This window comes from Magallana gigas, chromosome 2, assembly GCF_963853765.1.
Source record: "Magallana gigas chromosome 2, xbMagGiga1.1, whole genome shotgun sequence".
NCBI lineage: Eukaryota > Metazoa > Mollusca > Bivalvia > Ostreida > Ostreidae > Magallana > Magallana gigas.
Window position 1 is genome coordinate 14,684,731 of NC_088854.1, and position 23,453 is coordinate 14,708,183.

General features: G+C 32.6%; 5 protein-coding genes across 16 annotated transcripts in view; 2 read left to right on the forward strand and 3 right to left on the reverse strand.

Moving 5' to 3' along the window:
* Positions 1–1,548: 1,548 nt before the first annotated feature.
* Positions 1,549–2,517, forward strand: LOC136273032 (brorin-like). The gene is made up of 2 exons (XM_066076749.1): positions 1,549–1,819; positions 2,384–2,517. Exons 1-2 carry the CDS (start codon positions 1,549–1,551, stop codon positions 2,515–2,517), a joined length of 405 nt encoding a protein of 134 aa, XP_065932821.1.
* Positions 2,518–4,390: 1,873 nt separating this feature from the next.
* Positions 4,391–16,244, reverse strand: LOC105328958 (very low-density lipoprotein receptor). Of its 3 annotated transcripts, none has more exons than XM_066075181.1 (5): positions 16,114–16,244; positions 5,889–6,026; positions 5,261–5,395; positions 5,053–5,162; positions 4,391–4,910 (listed from the first exon to the last, which is right to left on the reverse strand). In XM_066075181.1, exons 2-5 carry the CDS (start codon positions 5,905–5,907, stop codon positions 4,476–4,478), a joined length of 699 nt encoding a protein of 232 aa, XP_065931253.1. In that variant the 5' UTR covers positions 5,908–6,026; positions 16,114–16,244; the 3' UTR covers positions 4,391–4,475. The 3 variants fall into 3 exon arrangements, with proteins under 3 accessions (XP_065931253.1, XP_034304013.2, XP_034304012.2); XM_034448122.2 differs by lacking the exon at positions 16,114–16,244 and adding an exon at positions 8,693–8,819 and having other exon boundaries at positions 5,261–5,389; XM_034448121.2 differs by lacking the exon at positions 16,114–16,244 and adding an exon at positions 8,693–8,819.
* LOC136273038 (uncharacterized) lies at positions 10,319–13,733 on the reverse strand. Its single transcript, XM_066076794.1, has 2 exons — positions 10,903–13,733; positions 10,319–10,354 (listed from the first exon to the last, which is right to left on the reverse strand). The coding sequence occupies exons 1-2, from the start codon at positions 13,243–13,245 to the stop codon at positions 10,319–10,321; spliced, it is 2,379 nt and encodes a 792-aa protein (XP_065932866.1). The 5' UTR covers positions 13,246–13,733.
* On the forward strand, positions 16,154–19,723 carry LOC105327918 (protein AAR2 homolog). The gene is made up of 4 exons (XM_066075179.1): positions 16,154–16,320; positions 16,563–16,666; positions 17,554–17,650; positions 17,853–19,723. The coding sequence occupies exons 1-4, from the start codon at positions 16,154–16,156 to the stop codon at positions 18,667–18,669; spliced, it is 1,185 nt and encodes a 394-aa protein (XP_065931251.1). The 3' UTR covers positions 18,670–19,723.
* Positions 19,724–19,919: 196 nt separating this feature from the next.
* LOC105327949 (E3 ubiquitin-protein ligase CBL-B) overlaps positions 19,920–23,453 on the reverse strand; it is a 32,984-nt gene continuing 29,450 nt past the window's right edge. For all 10 annotated transcript variants that reach the window (XM_034448123.2, XM_034448130.2, XM_034448126.2 and 7 more), the window contains one exon: positions 19,920–22,867. In XM_034448123.2, coding sequence (XP_034304014.1) covers positions 22,639–22,867 — 229 coding nt within the window. In that variant the 3' untranslated portion in view covers positions 19,920–22,638. The remainder of the gene's footprint in view (positions 22,868–23,453) is intronic.

The following is a 23,453-nucleotide window of genomic DNA, read 5'->3' on the forward strand; positions in this document are numbered from 1 at the left end:
CACCTGAGGGTGGGGCCACAATGGGGGGGGGGGTCGAAGTTTTACATAGGAATATATACAGTATATCTTTAAAAATCTTCTTCTCAGAAACTAATCAGTCAGGAAAGCTGACACTTGTGTGGATGCATCCTCAGGTAGTGTAGATTCAAAGTTGTGAAATTCATGATCCCTGGGGGTAGGGTGGGGCCACAATGGGGTGGTCGAAGTTTTACATAGGAATATATAGAGTAAATCTTTAAAAATCTTCTTCTCAGAAACTAATCAGCCAGAAAAGCTGAAACTTGTGTGGAAGCATCCTCAGGTAGTGTAGATTCAAAGTTGTGAAAATAATAACCCCTGGGGTTAGTGTGGGGCCACAATGGGGGATCGAAGTTTAACATATGATTATATAGAGTAAATCTTTAAAAATCTTCTTCTCAGAAACTAATTAGCCAGGAAAGCTGGCACTTGTGTGGAAGCATCCTCAAGTAGTGTAGATTCAAATTTGTGAAAATCATGACCCCTGGGGACAGGTTTGGGCCACAATGAGAGGTCGATGTTTTACATAGGAATAAACAGAGTAAATATTTAAAAATCTTCTTCTCAAAAACTAATCAGCCAGGAAAGCTGAAACTTGTGTGAAAGCATCCTCAGGTTGTGTAAATTCAAGGTTGTGAAAATCATGATCCTCAGGGGTAGGGTGGGGCCACAATGGGGGGTCAAAGTTTAACAAAGGAATATATAGGGTAAATCTTTAAAAATCTTCTCAGAAACTAATCAGCCAGATGATTCTTTATAATTATTAAGACTTTGGCCCCAGGACAATTCTTTGGCCTCACGAGAAGGTTCAGAGTTTGATGTACGTTAATATCCGATATATAAACTATTGTTAAGGATCTTTTTGAGAACTGCAATACTCAACATATGATATGACTATAAAATCATCCTGTCAGAAAGGGGACTAATGATTATAAACATAAGAATATCCAGGGGAAAATGGATTTTATTTATACAGGATCTACATGTATTATTGTACATTGTCCAGATAGTTTGTATTATGACTCCATTAAGCTGATTTTATCATACCTATTGTTCCTCAGGTGAGCGATGTGGCCCATGGGCCTCTTGTTTATCAAAGTGTGTGTTGATCAAATGTTACAAAGTCACATTAGAAAAGCGATTATATGACATTGTAAAAAATTGAATGTTTTTAAAATATGATATCTTTTGTACAGACACGTATGTCAAATTTCCAGAATGTTTTTATTCTTCGCATTTTGTGTCCTCATTGATTGAATTCATATCAGTTTGTCCCATCTGATTTACACAGCTTTCTATTGTATCTTTCTATTGTTAGGAAAGCTTTGCCAAAACTACTCGATGTGATATAGATATAACTCCCCGTCGTTGTCATTGTCATTGATGTGAAACAAGAATCAAAAACATGTGACGCAAGCACAAAAGGTGGCTTAAATAAGAGATTGATTCGAGACATGTGGGTGTTTTTTAAGATGTTTTAGTTATGTATATGAAGCTTTCAGACCCGTTTTAAAACTTATTTTGTCTAAAATGGGTTCCATTAGAGTCTTCATTTTGCTAACTTTGTTTATCGAAACTGGAAGCGTTCCGCTGGGATTTGGATCACAAGTGGGAACCAAGTTGAGGAATTGTACTTATAAAGGCATTGAGTATCCACAAGGATCTTTCAAAACGCATGACTGCAAGGAATGTGTTTGTGCAGGGGATGGGGAGATGGAATGCACTGAGACTAATTGCTTTGACTACCCATGCGTCGACAAAGTCCGCCGACCAGGGGAATGCTGTCCAATTTGTCCCAACGGTAAGCGACCACTGCTCCAATATATCTTAAATCTGCCTGTCATTGTTTTCCCTTTTGATATCTTACATTTGTAATATGCAAAATATTACTAAATGGTATACGTTTGATATACATGCATGTACAATTTGTACACACACACACACACACACACACACACACACACACACACACACACACACACATATATATATATATATATATATATATATATATATATATATATATATATATATATATATATATATATATATTCAAAAAAGAAAATGAACAGTTCCAAAGTTTCTATTCACTAGAATAGAAAATAGAAACTTTGGAACTGTTCATTTTCTTTTTCTTTTTTGATTATTCATACTGTGTGCTATCACCTTTCACTCATTTTGGATTATATATATATATATATATATATATATATATATATATATATATATATATATATATATATATATATATAAGAGTTATATCATTCAGATGATAAAATGGCATGCATTGAGATGATGATAAAACTTAAATCTTGTTTGTTAAGCATTTACTAATGATATTTTTGTAATACTGTTTTTTTAACAGGCCAGAACTGCAAAGCCCCCGATGGCACTCTTGTTCGATACGAAGAGGAATACGCGATGTCAGAGAACGTTGTGTGTGTGTGCAACAAAGACCAATGGGCAGAGCTAGAAGCGTCGTGTAAATCCAGAAAATGAAAGTGAAATGATACATCATAATGATGTAGAGATGTTATTGGACTTCATGTAATAAAGTTCTTTGTCACGGATGTGCATTTTCTCATTAATTTTTTTCCGTTAAATCCTATTGCATATATTTTGCAGTTCGGGGAGAGTTTATCCTGCAGTATTCACGACAACAAGACTTTATTTCTACTTTACTAACATCACAGATCGTTCATTGGTCGATTCTCCTATAGAGAGCCGAACTATTGGAAATTAAGAATGGTGTTCCGTGTAACCCCAAAGGGTTTTTTTTTACTAACATCACAGGTCGTTCATTGGTTGATTCACCTATAGAGAGACGAACTATTGGTCATTAAGAATGCCGTTCCGTGTAACCCCAAAGGTTTGTTAGAATGAGTATCAGTCACAGCTACCGATCTGATATGCAGACGACATATGATTATTTTGCTGGATATGAACTACGCTTCTCTTCTTTATAAAAATATCTTTGGAACAGATAACTTTAAAATTTAAAGATGATATAATACCATTATTAATATTCTTTTATATTTTAAATATGAAGAGAACGCAGAGCAAGTGTGCTTGGGGGTTCTTTAAACAGCCACATTTAGGCATTATAGAAGACGTAATATTGATAGTGCTTTAAAACCTTGTACAATTTTGACTTATACTTTAATGATCAGTGCGAATTATTATTTCTGATCTGATAATTTACTAAATAATGTTGCTGTGGACATTATTTACCCATATATCCCAAAACGTCATCAGTAAATTATCAGATCAAAAGTACACGGTTTTAAAATAATGTAAATGTCATCTAAAAACGATCTGGGTTGTCTCGAACTGCTTATTTCAAAGAGCTCAAGGCGGCTCTTTTCAGGACCTCCCTAAAACATTTCCATGTCTGTTTTTTACTTAAAATAAATAACGCGTGGTAGAAATAATCGTATTAAATTACTCATAATATTTAAGGAATATGTTTCAACGATATCTTATTGAGAAAGGTGTATCAGATATCCAGAATCAATAATATGTTGTCGGCATATTGCTAACAAAACCGTTGGCATTAAACGGAACAGCCGTAAAATAACAATACATTGTCTCTCTGCAGGAGAAAAGATCAGTGGAAAATCCGAGCTGCTAGTAAAATAAAAAAAAAACTCTTGTTATCCTGAATGTTGTATTAAATAACCTCCTCGGTCTCAAATTTTGTTTGAAATATGATAGTAACATTATCTAGCCGATGCTTTTATATTTCAAAGAACATTTTGAGACCAAGGGGGTTATTTTGCAACATTCATGAATACTCGTACTTTATTTCTTGACTAATGTACGTGGTGTTGCTTTGATCTCGTAGATAACTGTAGTAACAATGTACTAGTAGTTATAAGACGACGATTAAACTGAACTGAACTTTATTTATTTTACAACGATTGATAAACAAGTTCTACAACTTATATTAATATCTCTCCTTGGCACGGATGTTAGCGCGAGGGGGTCATTGGTGTGGGAAAAAAAAGCCGGAGTACCCGACGAATACTTTATATGATATCTGATAATGCTTGGCGTTTCTGAATAAACAATATAAGCCTACCTGCATCATTATAGTTGGCAATCCGGATTTTGATACATCCCAAAGTTTGCAATTATACTAGAAATTTCAAACTATTAAGTGTGATTTTTTTCCCCTGAAAATACATTTACAGGCATGCAATACTAGTAGCTCATTTAAAACCTACGAAATATATTTCAAATATGCATGATAATATAAAATCAAGCCGCAAAGTGACTCTGCATTGACAATTATAAGGATGTAATGATTTCACCATATTAAAACGCAAAGACTCCAAATGATTTTCCGAAAAAAAGAGTTAACACTGATATTAAACATTCGTTCTTTATTGTATTAGAGCTACATAAAATTATATCTATACATGTATGTTTAGATAAAAAATAACCATCGTTGAATCTTAACCAATTATCAGATTATCGGTAGTTCCGCAGGCATTGCATGTTCTCTGGCATATGAACTCTGCTTTTACTGGATCACTGCATATGTTGATTGTTTTCACCAGATGCTCACAGTTGTCCTCGGCGTCTACACAGCCTGATGCTGCTGGTACATTAGTGGACGGGGCGGTATAGGGAGAGTGCGAAGTCCCTGTGGTCGTCATCGTTGTTGGAGTCGACGTCGTCATTGTTTGAGTTGAAGCTGTTGGATGACCAGGATTGTGCTTTGTCGTTTGGTGGTCTGTCACGTGATTTTGTGATCCGGAGGACCCGCTACACATACGGCAGGTTGATGCACACAGAAGCTGTGCTGAGGCCGGCATGGAACAAATGTCAATGTCGGTAACAAGCACATGACAGTTCAACTGCTCATCCCGGCAGTTCGGGTCTGGTCCCTTACAATAAAACAAAAGGAGTTAAACAATTTGTAGGAATTTTTAAAAATCGAAAAGTATAACGCCCACTTTTGTAGAGTTGAAAAAACATTTAATGTACAGTGATAATCAGTTGTGCCTTTTTTTACATAACGCCACGTACCAACAAACTAATTGTTGAGGAAGATATAGGCATTGTGCTTGTTAATGGCGGTACAGAACTGATCGATGACGTCATGGTCGAAGTTGTGGATTTGGTAGCAGTTACTGATACTACAAAAAGTATCAGTAAATCACCCTTATTAGTTTATAGTGTTCTCCCGAATGCTTCTTTTTTTTAATTTTTGATGTATTCTAGTTTTATTAAGTACCAGTTGAAGTACAGTTCTCCTCGTCTGATCCGTCATTACAATCTAATTCCCCGTCACAGCGCCATCTGTGTGGGACGCATGCACCGCTGCTGCATTGATATGAACCACCGCTACAAGTTGTTGGATGATCTGTAACTATTCAGACTTATAGCAGTCGATTAAGGTATAGTTCTAAAATTCTATTAACTTTTAAACCTATATAAATTGAGGGGGGGGGGTCGTCACACTACTTTCAATCGATGGCAATGTTACAGCTATATTTATAGGGAGTAAAGAGAGTTCATCTTTTAAAGATAACATCATAATACATGTATTGCTTTTATTTGTATATTCTATTTCATAGCCTTTGACTATTTTACCATTTAATTTTTTAAAAATGCAAACACAAACGCATTTATAATTTTATCCAGGCATGCTCCTCCAAAGTTGTCAATGCTCATAGAAATTACCCATGCATAAATCTTATTGATATTAATTAAAGTATGCCGATAATAAAGTAAAATATAATTTTCTGTTCGAGTACTCTCAGTACTTTGATGATTTTCCTTATTGGCTTCTACTTTATACGGGCTTAGTGGCTGCTGTTAGTGGCTGCTAGCTTCAGCCTGGTATCAAAAAGGCCACATACCGCAATTTTGTTCGTCCATATCGTTTTTGCAGTCTACTTCTCCATCACAGACCCAGTTAACGGGGATGCAGGCCCCGTCTCCACAGGCGTATTTGTCATGCTGACAGGTGTGGTTGGCCGTGGGAAGGCTCAACACACCTGAAATACCAGTCTAACTTTAAATCTCTATTTTGGAGAAATAAGTTACAGAATGCTAAAGGGTTTCAAGATTACCTAAGTAAATTGGGTGCAACTACATGTACCAAACTCGTAATACGATCTACCAAGAAGTAATAATCAACGTATTGAATGTACTGTTAGCCTATAAATGCGAAGTTTTCTAGTATTCGTTAAAATGTCAATGAAAAACGATTTTAATTAACTTCTTAAAACAAATTTTCAACAATCTTGATGTGAAAATATTTCTTTTAATAAGAGAAACGTTAATTTTTTCAAAAGGTTCTTTGGTCAGATTATGGAGAATAAAAACCTAGATAAAGAAAACGGCAGTTATGTATACCATATTGTACCTGAACATTAAGTTGGAAAAGATTATTTCGAAGAAATATAATTTCAAGGCACATCGTACTTGTCAATATTTCTAAAGTTTTTGAAAAACTGTTAAAAGTAAATACCGTTCACACTTTGAAATTAAAGAAGTGAAAGCGCCAAAGAACTTATTTATAATAAGTTTCGAACAACAGTAGACAAACAATATTGTCATGTTGTGTAGAGTTGTTTTAAAAGCAGGGGAAAGACAGAAGAGTAAGTTCATCATCACATTAATTACCAGTATTCCGCAATACGTCTTCTTAAACCAATGAAATTTTAAATTATTATTATTAAGAAATTAATTTCAACCGGTCGGATAATGAAACTTAAGGTGGGAAATTGTCATTTTATAGTACATGTACATATGTTATTTTCAAACACAGAACAGTTTGATGAATGATTACCAATCTAGTATATGATAAGAATTAAATCAATTAACTTAAAGAATGCAAGTGATTGATCTATTCCAAAAAAAGTATAAGAAGGGAACTAAGAAAAGGAAAAGTAAGCATGGTAATATTCCCACTTCTTTAAGGTTATCAAATAGCTTGTGCCATTACCACTGAGCCTTTTCAATCATATTAAAATGGTTTATTTAGTTGATATACCAGTATGAAACTTGGCCAGGATTTACGAAATTCTTTTATTTTTCTAAAGCATAAAATTTTGGGGATACATTATAATTACAAAAAGATATTTTTGATTTATAGTGCGTCATCACTCCAAATTTTTTCATGATTAAATTTGATTTGTTTTCTTTTAGACCTAAATAAAATTATGACAAAATAAAGAGCATGCACAGATTCCTTTTATGGAAGTTCTATACAAATTAAATTAATTGAAGATTTCGACACGCGAACACCAGTTGGAATCGTATTGTTACCTGATATTGAACCTAATTTTAAAGGGTTCGGATCGATGTGATCGATGTTAAAGACACATCGTTCGGAAAGCGTTTTTTTTTTAATTCTTATTTTCAGTATCTTATCCATCATGATATAGGAATTTTATCCAACTTATATTCCTCTATCTTTTTAACATATTATCCAGACATATTTTTATTGTTGAAAATCATTAGCTTATTGATAATTCAAAGGAAGCGAAAGTAAATTATGTAGAGGGTATATCATACATGTATGTTTATTTATTTCAGAATAAAATATTTAAAGAATAAAGTGAATTTGGACAATATTTGCTCATCAATTATATGGTAATTATTTTACCATATAACCAGTGGTTTATATTTCATATACACAATATCCAGTTTTGGGATTTCCTTAAATTTGTGATACATTGGTGGCATTGAATTAAATTTACACAATTAAATGCACAAAACAAAGAGGAAAACTAAGAGCAATTTCTCCATGCGCGGATCCAGAATTTTTTCCAGGTGTGAATTTGATAAGTTTGAACTATTTGTTACTATGATTTAAGTATAGTGTCTAAATTCCTGTTCCATTTGCTTATTTGTATGGAATACTAGTATGTAGTACATGTATGTATGTATTGTATAAACATGAATCTTGGTGGGCTGTAAAGCCTAAAGTGAATAAAGAATGAATGAATTTTCCGGACCCCCGACCCCTTTTCCCTAGATCCGTGCATTTACTTATAAAAGCAATATTCTTTATCATGCAATTTATAAGCCGTATTAGGGACAGGATTTGTATAGGCATTGTCTAATGTCCAGTCCTTTTATGTATCTATTTGCATAATAAAAGACGTTTATTTGTTAAAACAAGTGTTTAAGTCTGAGTGCTCTTTTATATTTAGTTTGAAAACCGTTGCCACCTTTACCGTATACATGTACTTAAACCGAGTCTTTCGTCGTCCTCCAGCACACAAAGCTAACATCATTTCATCATATATAATATACATGTATGTAGCGAACATAAAATCACTGCCATCTGTCATTTACCATGAAAGGCAGTTCGATTTTTTTTTTACATAATAACCATACGCCTATGATGCATCAATGAAATAGGATTGTGAAGCATAATTATATAAGGGTCAATATTTACTTAAATATTTCGCATAAAAGGTATTGTTGTGGGTTTATTTGTTGCCTAGTCTGATAGTTTGATGGAGGATAGTTAATAGAACACAGTACAAAAATGTGCGTTGATTCTTTGGATTGAAATTCAAAGTTGACAGACATCCATGGACATTGGGATTTACCTTTAGTCGAATAAAAGACAAAATAAATAAGTAAAAATTCTCATTGCTTAGTCCAAAAGAAATTAAAATAAAATTTCCCCTCATATAAAACTCACATGCCAGTAGATTAATGAAGACCATATACATGGATATTCCCCCTGCCATATCGAAGATCCCTTATCATTCCAAGATACCATAGCAAGTTCTGTCATTATTTAAGACCATTTATTCACACCTAGATATTGCAATCTACAAATAGCTCAATCTACACTCACGTGCCAAACTTATGTCATTTTTTTCATTTCCCCTATACATTTCACTGAAAACAAAAAAATTTCTGACGGTGTTTTTTTTTGTTAGATTTAAAAGAGATTTATATTGATCTAGCCAGATTTGATTTGACATACATTAAAATAGTTTTTTACAACGCCATTTGATATTTTACATATTTTAAACACAACACTAAGATATTTTAGGTGCTTTACAATACACGTATATCCTTTGCAATATGCAAGCCAAAAAATCTTCCTTCCTTTGGATTGTTAATGTCAAATCTAATTAACAGAAGGTTAGGAAATATTTAAATACTATAAAAAAAATACTAGAAAAATTCTGAATTTATTTGATCTTTTCGAAATCGACCAAGAGGTCGAGGTTACAGTGCACTTGTAAGCAATCTTTTTTAAAAGGGTGGTTTTCAATGAAATATATAGTGAAAAGAAAATAATCAACATACTTTTGGCAAGTAAGTAGGTCAGTGTGTTTGCTTCCAATGTGGCAAATAGGTTTTAAAGCCCTTTTAGATTTATTACCCCTATCCCTTCCACCATTTTATCACATTGCCATTTATTTAACGATTATACAATGTATATAGAAGAATCCTTTTTGAAAATACCGGATTTAATCAATTAATATTTCAGATTACCCTCCACAGGTTGTCAAATACTTATAAATAGCATGCTTTTACACGCAGACAATGTTTATTGTTTTGAAAATAAACATAACTATATCATATATTATGATTTCAGAAAAATTTATTCATTTTAAAAAATTCTTGTTTATGTAAAAAAATTAGCATTCCAAATTTCAAATAATAGGAAAGTGTAACGAAACATTCATTAACTTACATGAGCATTAAAATTTAAATTACTCTCTCTCTCTCCAGAGTTACGCCCCCTTTTCCAAGCTCTTCAATGTGTATGAAAACAAAATCGCATGTTGCGTTTTCATATCGTTGTCTTGATCGGAAATCTTACTAGTCATATACTAGGCACGGTAAAGGATTTTTTTAAATTAAAAAAATCCGATTTTTTGTTACAAATAGTGTTAATATCATCTTTCTCAAGCTATTTGTAACTTATTTGAGCTTCATATCTCGTAAAGTAAAAAAGTTACAGCGTTTGGTAAGACCACCCCCCTGCCAATTTACACTGTTGGATAAGTAGAAAAATGTCCATGGGGTATTGGATTATTAAAACCCCAGAAAAAGTTTTTCTGAAACAAATTATTCATTAAACACCATGTAAGACTTGAGAAATATGCATTAAATATCATGTGCAATTAATTAAATGTATGATGTTCAGTGCTCATCTGATAAATCTGAGCTATACCGGTAATTAAAATGGTAATATTAACTTGTTATTACCAAGTCAACTGAAAAATAGGAAACTTCAAGACAATTAATACAATTTTTAATTAAGGAATGTTATATAATACATTTTTTGGTACACATATTTTCAACTTCATGTCCTCTGCGTCTGATCCGATTCTGTTGAAATCTGAAATGAAAAAAGGTTCAATAATATTACCAAGTGCATATCATTTTCAAAATGCTAGAATGAATAAGCTAATTATTTACAGTTGAGAATCTAAAGATATTTTTCTATAAAATTTTTAAGAAGTGAGCATATAAATTCAAAAGCATGTAATAGTGTGCATATACAATATAAAATTTCAGCAATATAAAATGAAATTATGATTAATCTTAAATTGATGTAGACCAATCAATCTGAGGGCAAGCAGTCAATGTTACAGGTAAAAATGGATACAAATTTTACAGTTTTACTCAAATTATATCTTCTTCAGGGCATTAGATTGTTAAATATGATAGTTTAAGAAAAACTAGGCATATGTTAAGTGTTAAAATAAATGCAAAATTAGTGTAATTGTGTAGTTAGTATTTTGGTGCGATGTTCAAGACAAATTCAATCTGTGTACGTGTATTTGGTGCACCTCTGAAACAAATTGTCTGTGCTAAATTGTGCATTTCCCAGAGTGTTTCAACTTGTGTATTAGCTCCAGCAATTAAATTTTTTTTCTTCCTCACCTCCGGAACAATTCTCAAATTCCCTTCTTTATAATCATCTTTTAACTTGTATGTGTAAATAGCCACTGGGTTAGACTGATCATTTAAGTCACAATCATATACAACATTATAAAAGTCAGGAAAACCTTTTACAACACTAATAACCCTTCCAGGCCATTCTCCTTCATTGAACTTGTGAATTATTTTTTTTCCAACAAATAGAGGATTCTTATGATTTGTCCTTTCCTCCAATGGTCCTTCTGCAGCATCCTGAATTAACTTTTTTAGGTTTTCTGTAAGTTTTTCCAATGAATAGGCTTTATTTTTTTCACTCATTTGAAATAATTTTTTGTCATTGACACTTTGTTTCAAAACTTTTTGTCTGAACCTTAATTGTGCTAATATTGCTTTCTTTTTTTCAGCCAGACCTTTTAACTCATCCAATATTTTGTCAACATCTTCTGTATTTTGCCATAAGCCATAGTAAAGGACATCATTGGTGTACTTTGACTTTTTTTTCAGCAAATTCCTCTGTTTATTCTCCAGTGCTACTTGTTTTTCTCTCAACTTAACTTTTCTGTTGTTCTCTATTTCTCTCAGTCTTTCAATGTACTTTTCCCTTATTTTTCTACCATCCTTTATACTATCCTTTATTACTGATTCTCTTTCATTATCTGGAAGGTACTCTAACCACTGCGACGTCTTATTGAAAACAAACATAAGGAAAGCCTCATTAGTTATTGTGGTAGAATTTGGTCGATAGTGTAGAAAGAAATCAAGAATACCAAAAACTCTCTCTGGAATTTTATTGTGGGGGATCACAGACTGAGTTTGTTGTTGAAGGTTTGCAGATGCATCATAGAATCTACCACCAGGAAGTTGTTCTTTCATGGCCTTTTGCAGCAATTTGTGCAGTCCTTTAAATATTAACTGAGCACATGCACAGGCTATGCCATCAATGTTTTCATCTGGTTGAATGAGCATATCATAAACCTTATCTCTTTCCATAATTTCAGCACAAAATGGATGGTCTTCCCCAGAAATGAAAGCTGTTGCATCTTGGCTCATTTTGTCAAAATATAATAATAAAGTGTGGTAATCTTGATTTAGATCTAATACATGTTTGTTACTCTCTATGAGTCTCCACAATGGACCTGTAACAATTTTTGCCAAAATTCCAAGAACTTTGCAACAGGCAATCACGTATGGCTTTTTAACAAGGGACAAAGTTAATTTCTGTAGCCTATTGGATGCTCCATGAACTTTTTCGAAAAAATGCCTGATATTTTTGTGATGAAAAAATGCAATTTGACCCATGAGGAATATTATATTAAACCTATTCCCTCTAAAATCAACAAAGTGTAAATTCTCATCCTTAGATTTGCAGTAAGTGTGAAATGCACCATAGCAACCATTTTTTTCATCACCTCCTCTCGAAAAACACTTACTACAAAAACGAAGAAATGAAATGGTATGAGGATCAGATGAATATATTGGAATATCAGAAGAATCTTCATCCTCTGATTCATCATCTAGTTCACATTTTTCATGCTCTTGTAATTTTTCAAAAGCTAAAAGAATGGGTGAGATACATTCTGCAAAATTGACAAGCAAGTGGAGTCCACAAAAGAAATTGTTCAATTTTACTGCAATTTTTTGTTCATCCTCTGTTAATTCATTCCAAGTGGGAATAAATTTAGGCAATATTTGACTTCTGTAGTCTTCAAGTAATGCACAAAAAGCAATATTTGTCTGTGCCCTATCTGACATGAAATTCTTTATATTAACTAAAATGTCTTGTCCACTGGAAATGTGATTACTTTTATATGTTTGGCACATATCTGTGATATCATTAAGTATTTCTAGGAATGTATCCATGGTTGTTCTGGCTGCTTTGTCAACCATTTCTCTTAGTCCCAAAAAATACACTGTTTGGCTCTCATCACTAACTAAAAACGTTTGATATATCTTCCCAAATTTTCTTGTCTCATCGCCGTAGAGACAAGTGTTTTGGGGGATACCAAGTACTGTTGTCAGTTGCCTGTGACCTACAGCAATTTTTTCTAAAACAATGTTATCAACAGTTTTTCTAGACGGTACAGAATTTGGTTTTTTCCCAACAAGTTTCAATACTTCTTCAATGACTGGCCCTACATTTTGAGAAGACACATTATAACTTGTTAAGTTCATGATACACTGTCTAGTACTTACATTGTATGTGTTTGATTGTGGGTCTAACAACTCTGTTTCTATGTTGTCTTGCAAAAGTGAATGTAAATAATCTCGATCAGTCCTAAGATCTTTTATTTCTGCTCTTAACTCGTCTAACTTGTCATTATCAATACAATGAATTTTGTTAGACATATCTGCAATTGTTTCATTGGCTTTAACTAGTTTGTTGTTTATGTCCACATTTTGGTCTTTTAAAGCATTAATTTCCCTTAAACAATCAGACACTTTATTTCTTTCTTTACAAATGATATTTTCCAGTTTCTTTATTTTTGAGTTACACAATTTGAACTTTGATGCCCTTGAAAGTTTTCTTTGCAACAAGACATTTTTGTATCGTAATGCCTCTTTCCTTTTTGAGATTTCATTCAGTTTCCCATTCAAGTGATTTATTTCAGCAGATAGTGTTTTGATTTTTGAGGATTTCTTGTTGGTTTCAGTTTTTGATTTTTTCCCCTGTTGACTTAATTCAAAAGAATGTGATCTTTTCAATTGAAGTATTTCTTTATTGTGTATTCTCTCACTTTTGGCAAATTCATTGGCTTGGTCAACCCTGATTTTTGTTATTTCTTCAGTTGTTTGTTTCTTTACTTCATTAAGGTCTAAAGCTAGTTTTTCACACGTTTCTTTATAAACTGAGTGTTCAAATTTTTTAAATTTTCCTTCTGGAGGAGCTGCTGTATGTATTGGAACTGTGAAACTTTCATTCTCAAATTGCTCTTTAGCATTTCCTCTTTTGCTTTTAAGCTTTGATTTATATCTGTGTAGCTTTGATTTTAGAGCAGGAATGTTAATAAGCTCACAATCAGTGTTGGTGTGCAAGGAAAATGCATCTGTCAAAAAATTTGAAGTGTTTTTGAACAGACTTTGGTCAAAAATTTCAATTGCAGTCTTTACATTTATTGTGTTAAGGTTTTCCATTGAGGGTTATTGGCAGTAATTGCTACAGATAGTCAGGTAAACCACAAGCTTTTTTCAGTTTTTTCATCATTGAACGATAGACAGTGATGTTCATGAACTCTTCAGCAAGCAAATCTTTCAAAACATTGCCAATTTTTTTGTCTATGTATTGTTTCAATTCATGTACGAGTAGTCTTTTTAAATGTTTCTGATTATGTTCAATTATGTACATTTGTAAATGGTCCTTAATTATAAGAATTTTGTTGGGCAAATCATCGCTTAAAAACGTATGAATTGCTGAAATCCCCTCGCTACATATTTCACAGGAAAAAGAGTCTATTAAATTGACTGCTTTTTCTAAAATAGCTTGTGGAAGACTTACTTCATCTTCTTCTGCTCCTGAACTTTTATAATCCAGATAATCCATATGAAACATTCAATCTAATAAAAACAAAATAGAAATATAACTATTGAAGCTTCTTGAAATAGTTAGAGACAATTGTGAAAAATTTTGCCTCTGATATAGTGTCAAATCATAAAATTTAAATTTCAAACTACTAATTAAAATCCCCAATTAAGAAACTGGAAGATATCTTTTATTCATAAATCTTATCATATATATATACTGGTTGCAGTTTGAGGGGGGGGGGGGGGGGGGGTAATAATTTTCCATTTTCATTGGACCAATGTAAACATCAAGGTGATTTTTTTAATTCTATTAATTTTCAAGAAATTGCATGCAAGCAAAGATTTTTATGTTTAAATATTTACAGGTAATTTTTCAATCATAAAGACTTCAAAGTAACACAACTGGTCAGTGGTGTTCCTTTTGAATCCACTGATTTAATAAAACTCTGTATTCCATTCAATTTTATGTCTGCAAAGGAAAATTGTGAAGCATTAATATTTTAAAATTTATTTTAAAATTAAAACCAAAAAAAAAACACCAGAAACTATAAAGAAATTGCCCTAAGTGAAACTTGTATACAATGACGAGCATTTATTGTTACGTCACAATATACATACTGCCACATTTTCCCGCACTTTATTTTTTAAAAAAAGTACGGGAAAATGTCGTGAACCATTTACGCCACATAACCTTCAAGAACTTTTTTTCAAAATTTCTGAAACATAAGTTTAATTTATTCCTTAAAACACAAGCAAATGAATGCCACAATCTTTACTTTAGACAACATAATTACGATATAATTATTCTTAAGAGCGTCTTGCTATGAACATGTACATGTTCATGTTGGATCCGCCTTCCATTGATCATGATTTGATAAATTAAAATTCAATTAGGCCTATGCATAATAACAATCGTTCGAAGCATTAAAAAAATGTCCTCTTTAATTTATTTATGATAGGAAAATTACTTAAGTAATGAATATATAATTTAATTTTTACCTGAGAGTGTTCTTATGTTGATCCGGCCATATCAAAAAAGCATGTGGTGGAATTCGAAAGCGAGGCTTTGTTAGCTCCGTTTGAAATCAAGGGCAGGCAATCCATTCTATTTCGATATAGAGGTGGTCTTTAAATGATATTTTTTTCTGTGCACGAAGGTAAATCAGTATTTACTTTTTAAAAAGGGCACTATTTATATTTTTTTCAAAATATAGTGTCTGTTTAAATAGCGTATACCGGATATATAAGTTTCTGACACAAATTTTAGCTTTTGGTTAAACGACATTCTTAAGTTACAAAGTTTAAAAATGCTTTAATTAAAAATACGCAAGCTGTAATGCTTTTTCTTAATTTACCGCTTTATTAAAAAGCAGTCCGTCCAGTATTGGCTGTGAAATTCGCCGTTGTACGTGACCTACTTTCACTTTGTCCGCCATAGAAAAATACGAAAATATTGAGACACTTTCATCATAACAAAACAGAGTTATTCGCCCTTTGCTTTACCGTGCCTACATATACTCTATTATCAATTTTGTGCCATCTCCGAAAGATTTATTGAATGTGTATAAACATTGATAAAGGATCTTTATTTTAGTGTATTTACAGGTTTGTATTAATATTGATTTGTTTGTTTTAATGTAAACTTTGAGGAAATTCGAACACAACGCATTCGATACGTAATCATTGTTTGTTTACCTCAGATAGTCCCATTATCTCCATGAGCTAAAGCACTGCAATGGACCAAGAAACGGCGCAGATTCTTTTCCACGAAGGGGCAACTATGGTGTGCCTTGATGTCCCTGAAGGCACGGAATTTGGGTTTGATTACTCTTCTTGGACGGCTGGACCCCTGTTTAAGGGAGTAAAAATGATCCCCCCAGGAATCCACTTTGTATATTACAGGTGCATATTGTAAACTTATGATACAAGATTTTTCATTTGATATAGAGACATACTTTTGAAAATAGTGAACTTAATTTCAAAAAATCTAATCAAAGTTTTATAGATACATATTTTTTTTAGGCCTTTATGACAAACATGATATATATATATATATATATATATATATATATATATATATATATATATATATATATATATAAAAAGTTCTCTTTTTGAAATTCTTTTTTTTTTCCTTTTGCCAGTGCTAGAAACAAACAAGCAGACGAAGTTGGACCAAGAACTGGAACATTTATTAATTTTGAACAAAAAAGTGTGGTGGTTCGCAAGTGGAATCCAATTGCAGAAGGTATTACACATGTTAATAAATGTACCTGTACAGATATATTATAGTCTGTCCCAAGATATTTATGCAGCCCATTTGGACAATTTTTAACAAGTGTAAAGCTGTCAATGTGACAGCAAACCAGGTTTTCTTTTACCGGTATGTGAACTGTATCCATAATCCATTTCAACCCGTATCCAGTGAAATGGAGTACCCTATATGCAACATTTTGCCTAAAAATGAATATGTTCAAAAGCTAGTATTTTTACATAAATAATCAGAAATCAAAATCCTAGCAATATGCACACCTGTGATATATGTACAAATAATCTGCAAAAGAACAACTTCCTATCTTGAAAACTGTAGGAGGAGTTATCGGTACAATGAGGGTACCCTATATGCAATATTTTGCCAAAAAATGACTAAGTTCAAAAGCTGGTATTTTTTCGATAAATTAATATATGTACAATTGATCTGCAAAAGAACAACTTCCTATCTTGAAAACTGTAGGAGGAGTTATCCGTACAATGAGGGTACCCTTTTGGCAGCCGCCCCCCATTTTCACCATTTTAATAACCGGATTTTTTCGTTGGAAAACCTGGTTAATAAAAATACTCTTACCTATGAAAGAAAAGCAATTGAAGTAGATGAAAGGGAAAATATCCAAGATATCTTCTTTGATATGTTATCATTTTTCCCCTCAAAAAAGTTTGCAGAAACAAAAACAGGTTTTTACAGAGATTTATAAAGGGAAATGTTTACATCTTTTCTTGTCAAACCACTCATCAAGATTGAAACAAGTAGTTTTGAATATAAGTTTGCGCTAGTATTAGTTAGCAACTACAACTTAAAAGGGGCATGGTCACGATTTTGGTAAAAAATTATTGCTGTGTTTACTCCTTCAAAATTAGAACTGACAGAAGATGGTATCAGTGCAGATGATGTCCAACGTATACAGGACAATCTTAAGGATCTGGACAGATTTCTTGGGCCATACCCTTATGAAGGGTAAGTAATATTATATTCTTCATGTCGGAGGTGGTTTTGTTTTTAAAGATATGAAAACAAAAATAATTTCAAAGAGGTCATCATTAATTACTATCGAAAGTGTGTTGGTTTGATTGTTTTATCATTTTTGCCATTTGGCAGTACAAATATATACAAATGTACCGGTATAAACATTTTTTTTTAAATTTTTTTTTAATTTTAGGTACAAAAAATGGGTATCCCTGAGCAACTTCATTACTCCAGAGTTGTTGGACAAGCTGCAGCCTCAAAGTAAAAGAATATGCTCTGTCACAGACTTTGTTTCTGAGGTCAGCAACACACAAAGTCGAAAATTGAGAAAAACTTCTGGTAGCACAAAGACTTCAGAAGACCAGGATGAAACCAATGTGTCCAAGGAGAAGGACTTGCAAGATAACAAAGAAGAAAATGCCGAGCCAACTTCTCTTAAAGATGCCGAATCCAGATTGCCATATATGAAAGTGAGAGAAGAGAGTAAAATTCAGTTTAGTAAAATACCCAAGCAGAAATACCCTCCTGGATGTTCCCCAGCAGAAATGACTAAATACAGCATTGACTCGAGCTATGCTTTAGAGAGCATACTTTGTTCAAATTACAAGGAAAATGAATCAAAGATTCTGGGAGAAATCCAGTTTGCCTTCATATGCTTTCTGATTGGCCAGGTGCTGGATGCTTTTGAACAATGGAAAAATCTTGTGCATGTCATGTGTACTAGTGAGGAAGCCCTACAGAATCACGCTTCTTTGTTCTTGAACTTCATAAGTGTAATTCATTACCATATTCAAGAAACACCAGAGGATTTTTTCGTAGACATCTTATCAGCAAACAATTTTCTTACATCAACCCTTCAAGAATTTTTTTCTAATCTAGAAAATATGTCATCGGACAGTGATCTAAAGAAAAGAGGACTTAAATTTAGAGACTACTTAACACAAAAATTCAAATGGGATTTTACATCAGAGCCTGATGACTATGCCCCAACTGTTGTAGATTTAGAATGAATTGCTTACACAGTACATGTACATATGATATGCAAACAATAGAATAGATGAGGTACATGCACAGTAGTTTTCAAATCACTTTTTGCTGTACCAGATTAAAATTTAAAGATGGACAAATCTAAGTACCATAAGTCCTGAAAAGTTACTTATCCACTATTTCATTGTGTTATATGTACTGTTAACATAATTAACATCAATAGCTGGCTGGTTATGCACACTTCACATATTAGGGTTCAATTTCATGATTTTTACTATTGTAGGCACCAATGGACATAAATGTTCTCAAACTTAAGTATTACTATATCTTCATGTGATAAATGCTGCCAGAAAGTGTATTTGGACACCGAAGTTTTTTTTAGTGGGATATTGACATGATTGAGATATACGTGTGCCAAAATATGAATACCACTAAACTAAATATGTTTAAAGTATTTTCTAATTACATTTCCTTAATTCACTTATCCTGCTTCATACAATTAAAGGGTTGATCATTAAATTCATATCTATTAACATCTCTATTAACCTATCTAAATGGATTGGGCTGATAATCATTCAGCGTATTCGTGACCAAATTGTCCTTTGTATATGTCCCTGTGTACAAGCAGAACAACTAAAGCATGAGGACTGTACTTATAAAATGAGAAAAAATTAAAAACATTTTTTCCCATTGTGTTTTTTTCCCCATTGTGTGTTTATGGTTTCTTGGAAAACAATACATGTACATCACAAATAACAAAAACACCAGGTGTTTTTCTTAAGTTTTTAATTGGACCTGACTGGTCTTGATGTCATAATGGAACAAATAACAATGAAGAAACAATACATACATACTCTCGCATACAACTAAATTAATAACAAAGTCTCCAATAAAAAAAAAATCTGTTGAAATTGTACATGTATGTTATATCCCCCCACTCTCTGCGGAGTGTACCCATCAGATGGTTTAAGTACAGCATGCACTTTAAACACACAGCTATCACAGTATGCATGTCTGACCAAACTTTCAAAATTGCAATTAAAATGTCATTGCAGAATATATTACAAAAAAAGAAAACCTTCAGGAGCCACAATCTCCCTGATAATTCGACTGCATGCTAGTTACCCGGCACCCCTAGTTACCTTCATGGAAGGTTTGAGTCTACAAAACAGAGCTACATTGGGGATTGATAATAATTAGACATGCATGAGACAAAAATCATAATCATATGACATGTTGCCACTTAAACTATTTTGATTTGCTTTATTTTGTAAAAAAAATTAGACCAGGAAATATTGAGAACTACCTTAATTTTAAACCTCTATAAAAAATTGGACTGCTCTAAGAGCATGGCGATATGGTGATTACATGTAGCATTTGCTATTAATATAGCTTTGTCACAGTGAAAAATAGTCCGTAACACCGACAGTTTACCTGAATTTAAACTTAAACATCCTTTTTTGGTTTTTGCTATTCCTAGTTTTTCTTCTGTTTACAGAAGTAATGTTTCAATATCATTTTTGCCACACATTATGGACATCATCTCACTGATTTAAAAGCTACCCGTTTTCAACACTGAATTTTGTACGTAGAGGTATGTAGAGCAATACATCAAATGGAAATGAAAGGACAGATGCTTATTTATTGAAAATTGTGATCTTTTTAGGATTACGTGCATTTCTTTGCAAAGAAACTTTCAACCTATTGTGAACCGGGACTGTTGCTTTAATGAATACTTTAAAATGACGATTACCTGTTACTAGACTTCCACACTACACATATTGCAGTAAATCTTGCATTATTCTTGAAAAAGGTAATATCGCAATATACATGTAAGTACAATTATCATACCTCATGCCACTTCATACATTCATAAACATTGTAATTATGACCAAAAACGTACACTGAAATCAGATAAAAAAAATGAAATCTTAGAACTCGAATGGGAAAGGGGGTGCATGGTATATCAAGAGGCAGCCTTTATCCTATATTAATAGTTTCAGATCCCAACCATCCTAAAATGCCTGTTATTATTTCATGTGTTATCACTAAAAATAGATCTAACCATTTGGAATAAACCTGAGTCATGATTCTCTTAACTAGAAATAATTGAGTTAGAAATTAATTAACTTGTTTGATCTCTGCAAACGTGATTTAATCATGATTTTGGACCAATTGCTAATATGGGTACAATCAAATTTTATTGATGGTAAAAAAAGTAAAATGTAATCCAAATAGCTACAATTCAATGCACAGGAAGGGAGACAGTTTGAAAATAAACTATATACTGCTAGTAAACTGTTGTGGGAAAAAGCAATTAATCTATGAAAAAGTAAATATACCATGTATTATAGTTGATAATAAAACAATGAATAGCAGGTTCACAGTGATTGAGAGATTCAGTGTCCAGGCCAAGAAATATGAAGTGGTCAATATTTGCATTGTTATATTTACAAAAAACTTTGTCGGATGGCAAGAACTATGTATTATGTACATGCATCAAAATATGGTGTCTTAAAAAAATTCTTGAAATCATTACCCCTTTTCAATTAATACTCTTGTTAATTAAATTCCCATGATTTAACTCACATCATGTTGAAATAAATGTTTATATATTGGTACATTCAGATTGGTACAACCCTTCTAAATTCAAATATCATTGCACACAAAACAAGATGGCCAGACTCTATAAATAACTGGAATATGGGAAGACAGGAAATGAACTTGATAAATGATGAATTGACCAATCACTATGCATCGCTGTGCACTGTAAAAGGCAAAAAAAAAAAAAATCTTGAAAATAACCAACTTGGCCAATATATCCTGTACATTTTATAAACTTTTTCATTGAGAGAAAAAAAAAATTGGTTTGCTAATGGGGTCAACCCTGTAATACACAAGCAACCAAATTTAACTAAGTCAGCCAATCGCTGGTCCTTGGGACCTACTAGTAACAAAAAATATATAGATAGATATACATACCCACAAAATGCTTTGTATGTACAGTATTAAATAATCTGCATGCACAATAGACACAAAATAAATAATTCTTTATAAGTATACATGTAGAGTGCAAATTTAAGACAAGCCAAGACATAAAATAATTTGTCGGTATCACAGTACCTGAATTATTTAATTTTCACAACAAGATCAACTTGTTAAGGTTTCATGAGACTATAAGCTGCCCCTAGTTAACCAATCAACGGCTGCTTCTTCATTAGATTAACAAGCCTCGGATTTTTCCTTTTTGCTGTGACAATCGAATGGAATACTTTATATTGACATGCCCGATGAGACGTTAATTTGGAAAATATATTCTACTCTGTATTTCTCTTCTTTGTATTAATACTAGGATAATTTCATAACTTATATAAATTTTAAAAATTTAGAAAATTGACAATTATAGACCAATCGTTAGCTTGAATAGGTACAAATTGGGACAAACTTGGCTTCTCCTGTTACAGTATTATTAAGCCATAAAGAAAGGCCAAAAAAAAAATCAAGTATTCCTGTATATCTTGGCTTTGATTAAAAATGCTGATAAATATCCTATAAAACACCCTTTTAATACTTCTTGTAAATGTACACATAAACTTTAAGTTTGCCAGAATACATATTACATATTTGAAAATAGCTTATCATCACATTCATAAACATACAATGTACTTGGTAAATCTAAGGAAGTTAACTTCCATTCATAGGTACATGATATTGTATAAATTAAGTTATATGCACAAATATTCAAGCAATACATTTTGGTAATTTTAAAAAAAAAAATTCAAAACAGAAGTCAAGAGCCTATAATAGTCTCCAAGGTAAACATGGTAAAGGGAGATAATTACATATGTACTTCACAGACGACGTCTGTACACGCCTGTCACATGAATGGAGCACCAAAGCAAGTCCGTATATTAACATACTGTCTGCAGGAAGTAAAATTCATAGAACTGAGCACTTGTAAGCCTGATATAAAATAACCCAAGCATAAACCCTCAATGCCTGACAAATGTTTCCAGAATTTCCTCAGCCATGGTCATGTTATTTCTCGCCACTCTCAGAGCATCCACCACTCGTAAACGGTCATAGCCCTTGGCAACGAGATGGTCCACCTGAACTTCATCTATACTGTTTTCCTTATTGTTATCATTTGTCTCTCGTAAACGATTCCGAACAGGAAGTTGTATATCTTTGTTGTCATCATGAGTAGGATCAGATAGTTTTCTAAGCGAGAAAGAAAATGAGTCAGCTCAAAGTTCTAAGAAAAACTTAAACAAGAATACAGTGATTAGACCAATTACATATTCAATACAACATAATTAATATAAGATGTAACAGTAACAGCTTGCAGTTTTCATGTTGAATATATAATTAATTCTCAATTTATTTCTTACTTAAATATGATCATATGAACATTGAAACACACATTAAGTGCTTCTAGCAATCATGCATAACGTGAACTACATGTACATGTAGCTTTCAAACGTATTTTCCTTCTAACAATAGCTAACTAGCATTATACAATTTTCCTGATCAGCTTGCAGCATATAGTGTTTATAATTCATTTTTTTTTAAAAAGACTGTCCCACTGACGCAAGAATAAAATAACCCCTGAAAATGCCCCAGTCTTGTGATCCCATTTTCTTATACATATTTATCACTAGTTTTTGATAAATCAAGTGAAAATTAATTCACGTCTCTCAAATATGAATTAATTCTTGCTATCAAATTTCACAAACAATTGATTATGTTGCCTAACTCTTGGTCAGACAGCCTGTTACTGAACAAATAATTCAATGTGACATTATTT

What these genes read in the sequence shown, in the direction of transcription:
- LOC136273032 (XM_066076749.1), top strand. Translation starts at nt 1,549, where the DNA reads ATGGGTTCCATTAGAGTCTTCATTTTGCTAACTTTGTTTATCGAAACT. An exon ending in CTGTCCAATTTGTCCCAACG is followed by an intron (nt 1,820 to 2,383) that starts GTAAGCGACCAC and finishes TTTTTTTAACAG; the next exon opens with GCCAGAACTGCAAAGCCCCC.
- LOC105328958 (XM_034448121.2), bottom strand. Translation starts at nt 8,741, where the DNA reads ATGGCAGGGGGAATATCCATGTATATGGTCTTCATTAATCTACTGGCA. An exon ending in GGAGAACTGTACTTCAACTG is followed by an intron (nt 5,163 to 5,260) that starts GTACTTAATAAA and finishes TACTTTTTGTAG; the next exon opens with TATCAGTAACTGCTACCAAA. An exon ending in CCTCAACAATTAGTTTGTTG is followed by an intron (nt 4,911 to 5,052) that starts GTACGTGGCGTT and finishes TTTTATTGTAAG; the next exon opens with GGACCAGACCCGAACTGCCG.
- LOC105327918 (XM_066075179.1), top strand. Translation starts at nt 16,154, where the DNA reads ATGGACCAAGAAACGGCGCAGATTCTTTTCCACGAAGGGGCAACTATG. An exon ending in GTGGAATCCAATTGCAGAAG is followed by an intron (nt 16,667 to 17,553) that starts GTATTACACATG and finishes CTTCAAAATTAG; the next exon opens with AACTGACAGAAGATGGTATC. An exon ending in GGGCCATACCCTTATGAAGG is followed by an intron (nt 17,651 to 17,852) that starts GTAAGTAATATT and finishes TTTTAATTTTAG; the next exon opens with GTACAAAAAATGGGTATCCC.
- LOC136273038 (XM_066076794.1), bottom strand. Translation starts at nt 13,245, where the DNA reads ATGTCTAACAAAATTCATTGTATTGATAATGACAAGTTAGACGAGTTA. An exon ending in ATTTGAGAATTGTTCCGGAG is followed by an intron (nt 10,355 to 10,902) that starts GTGAGGAAGAAA and finishes TTTTCATTTCAG; the next exon opens with ATTTCAACAGAATCGGATCA.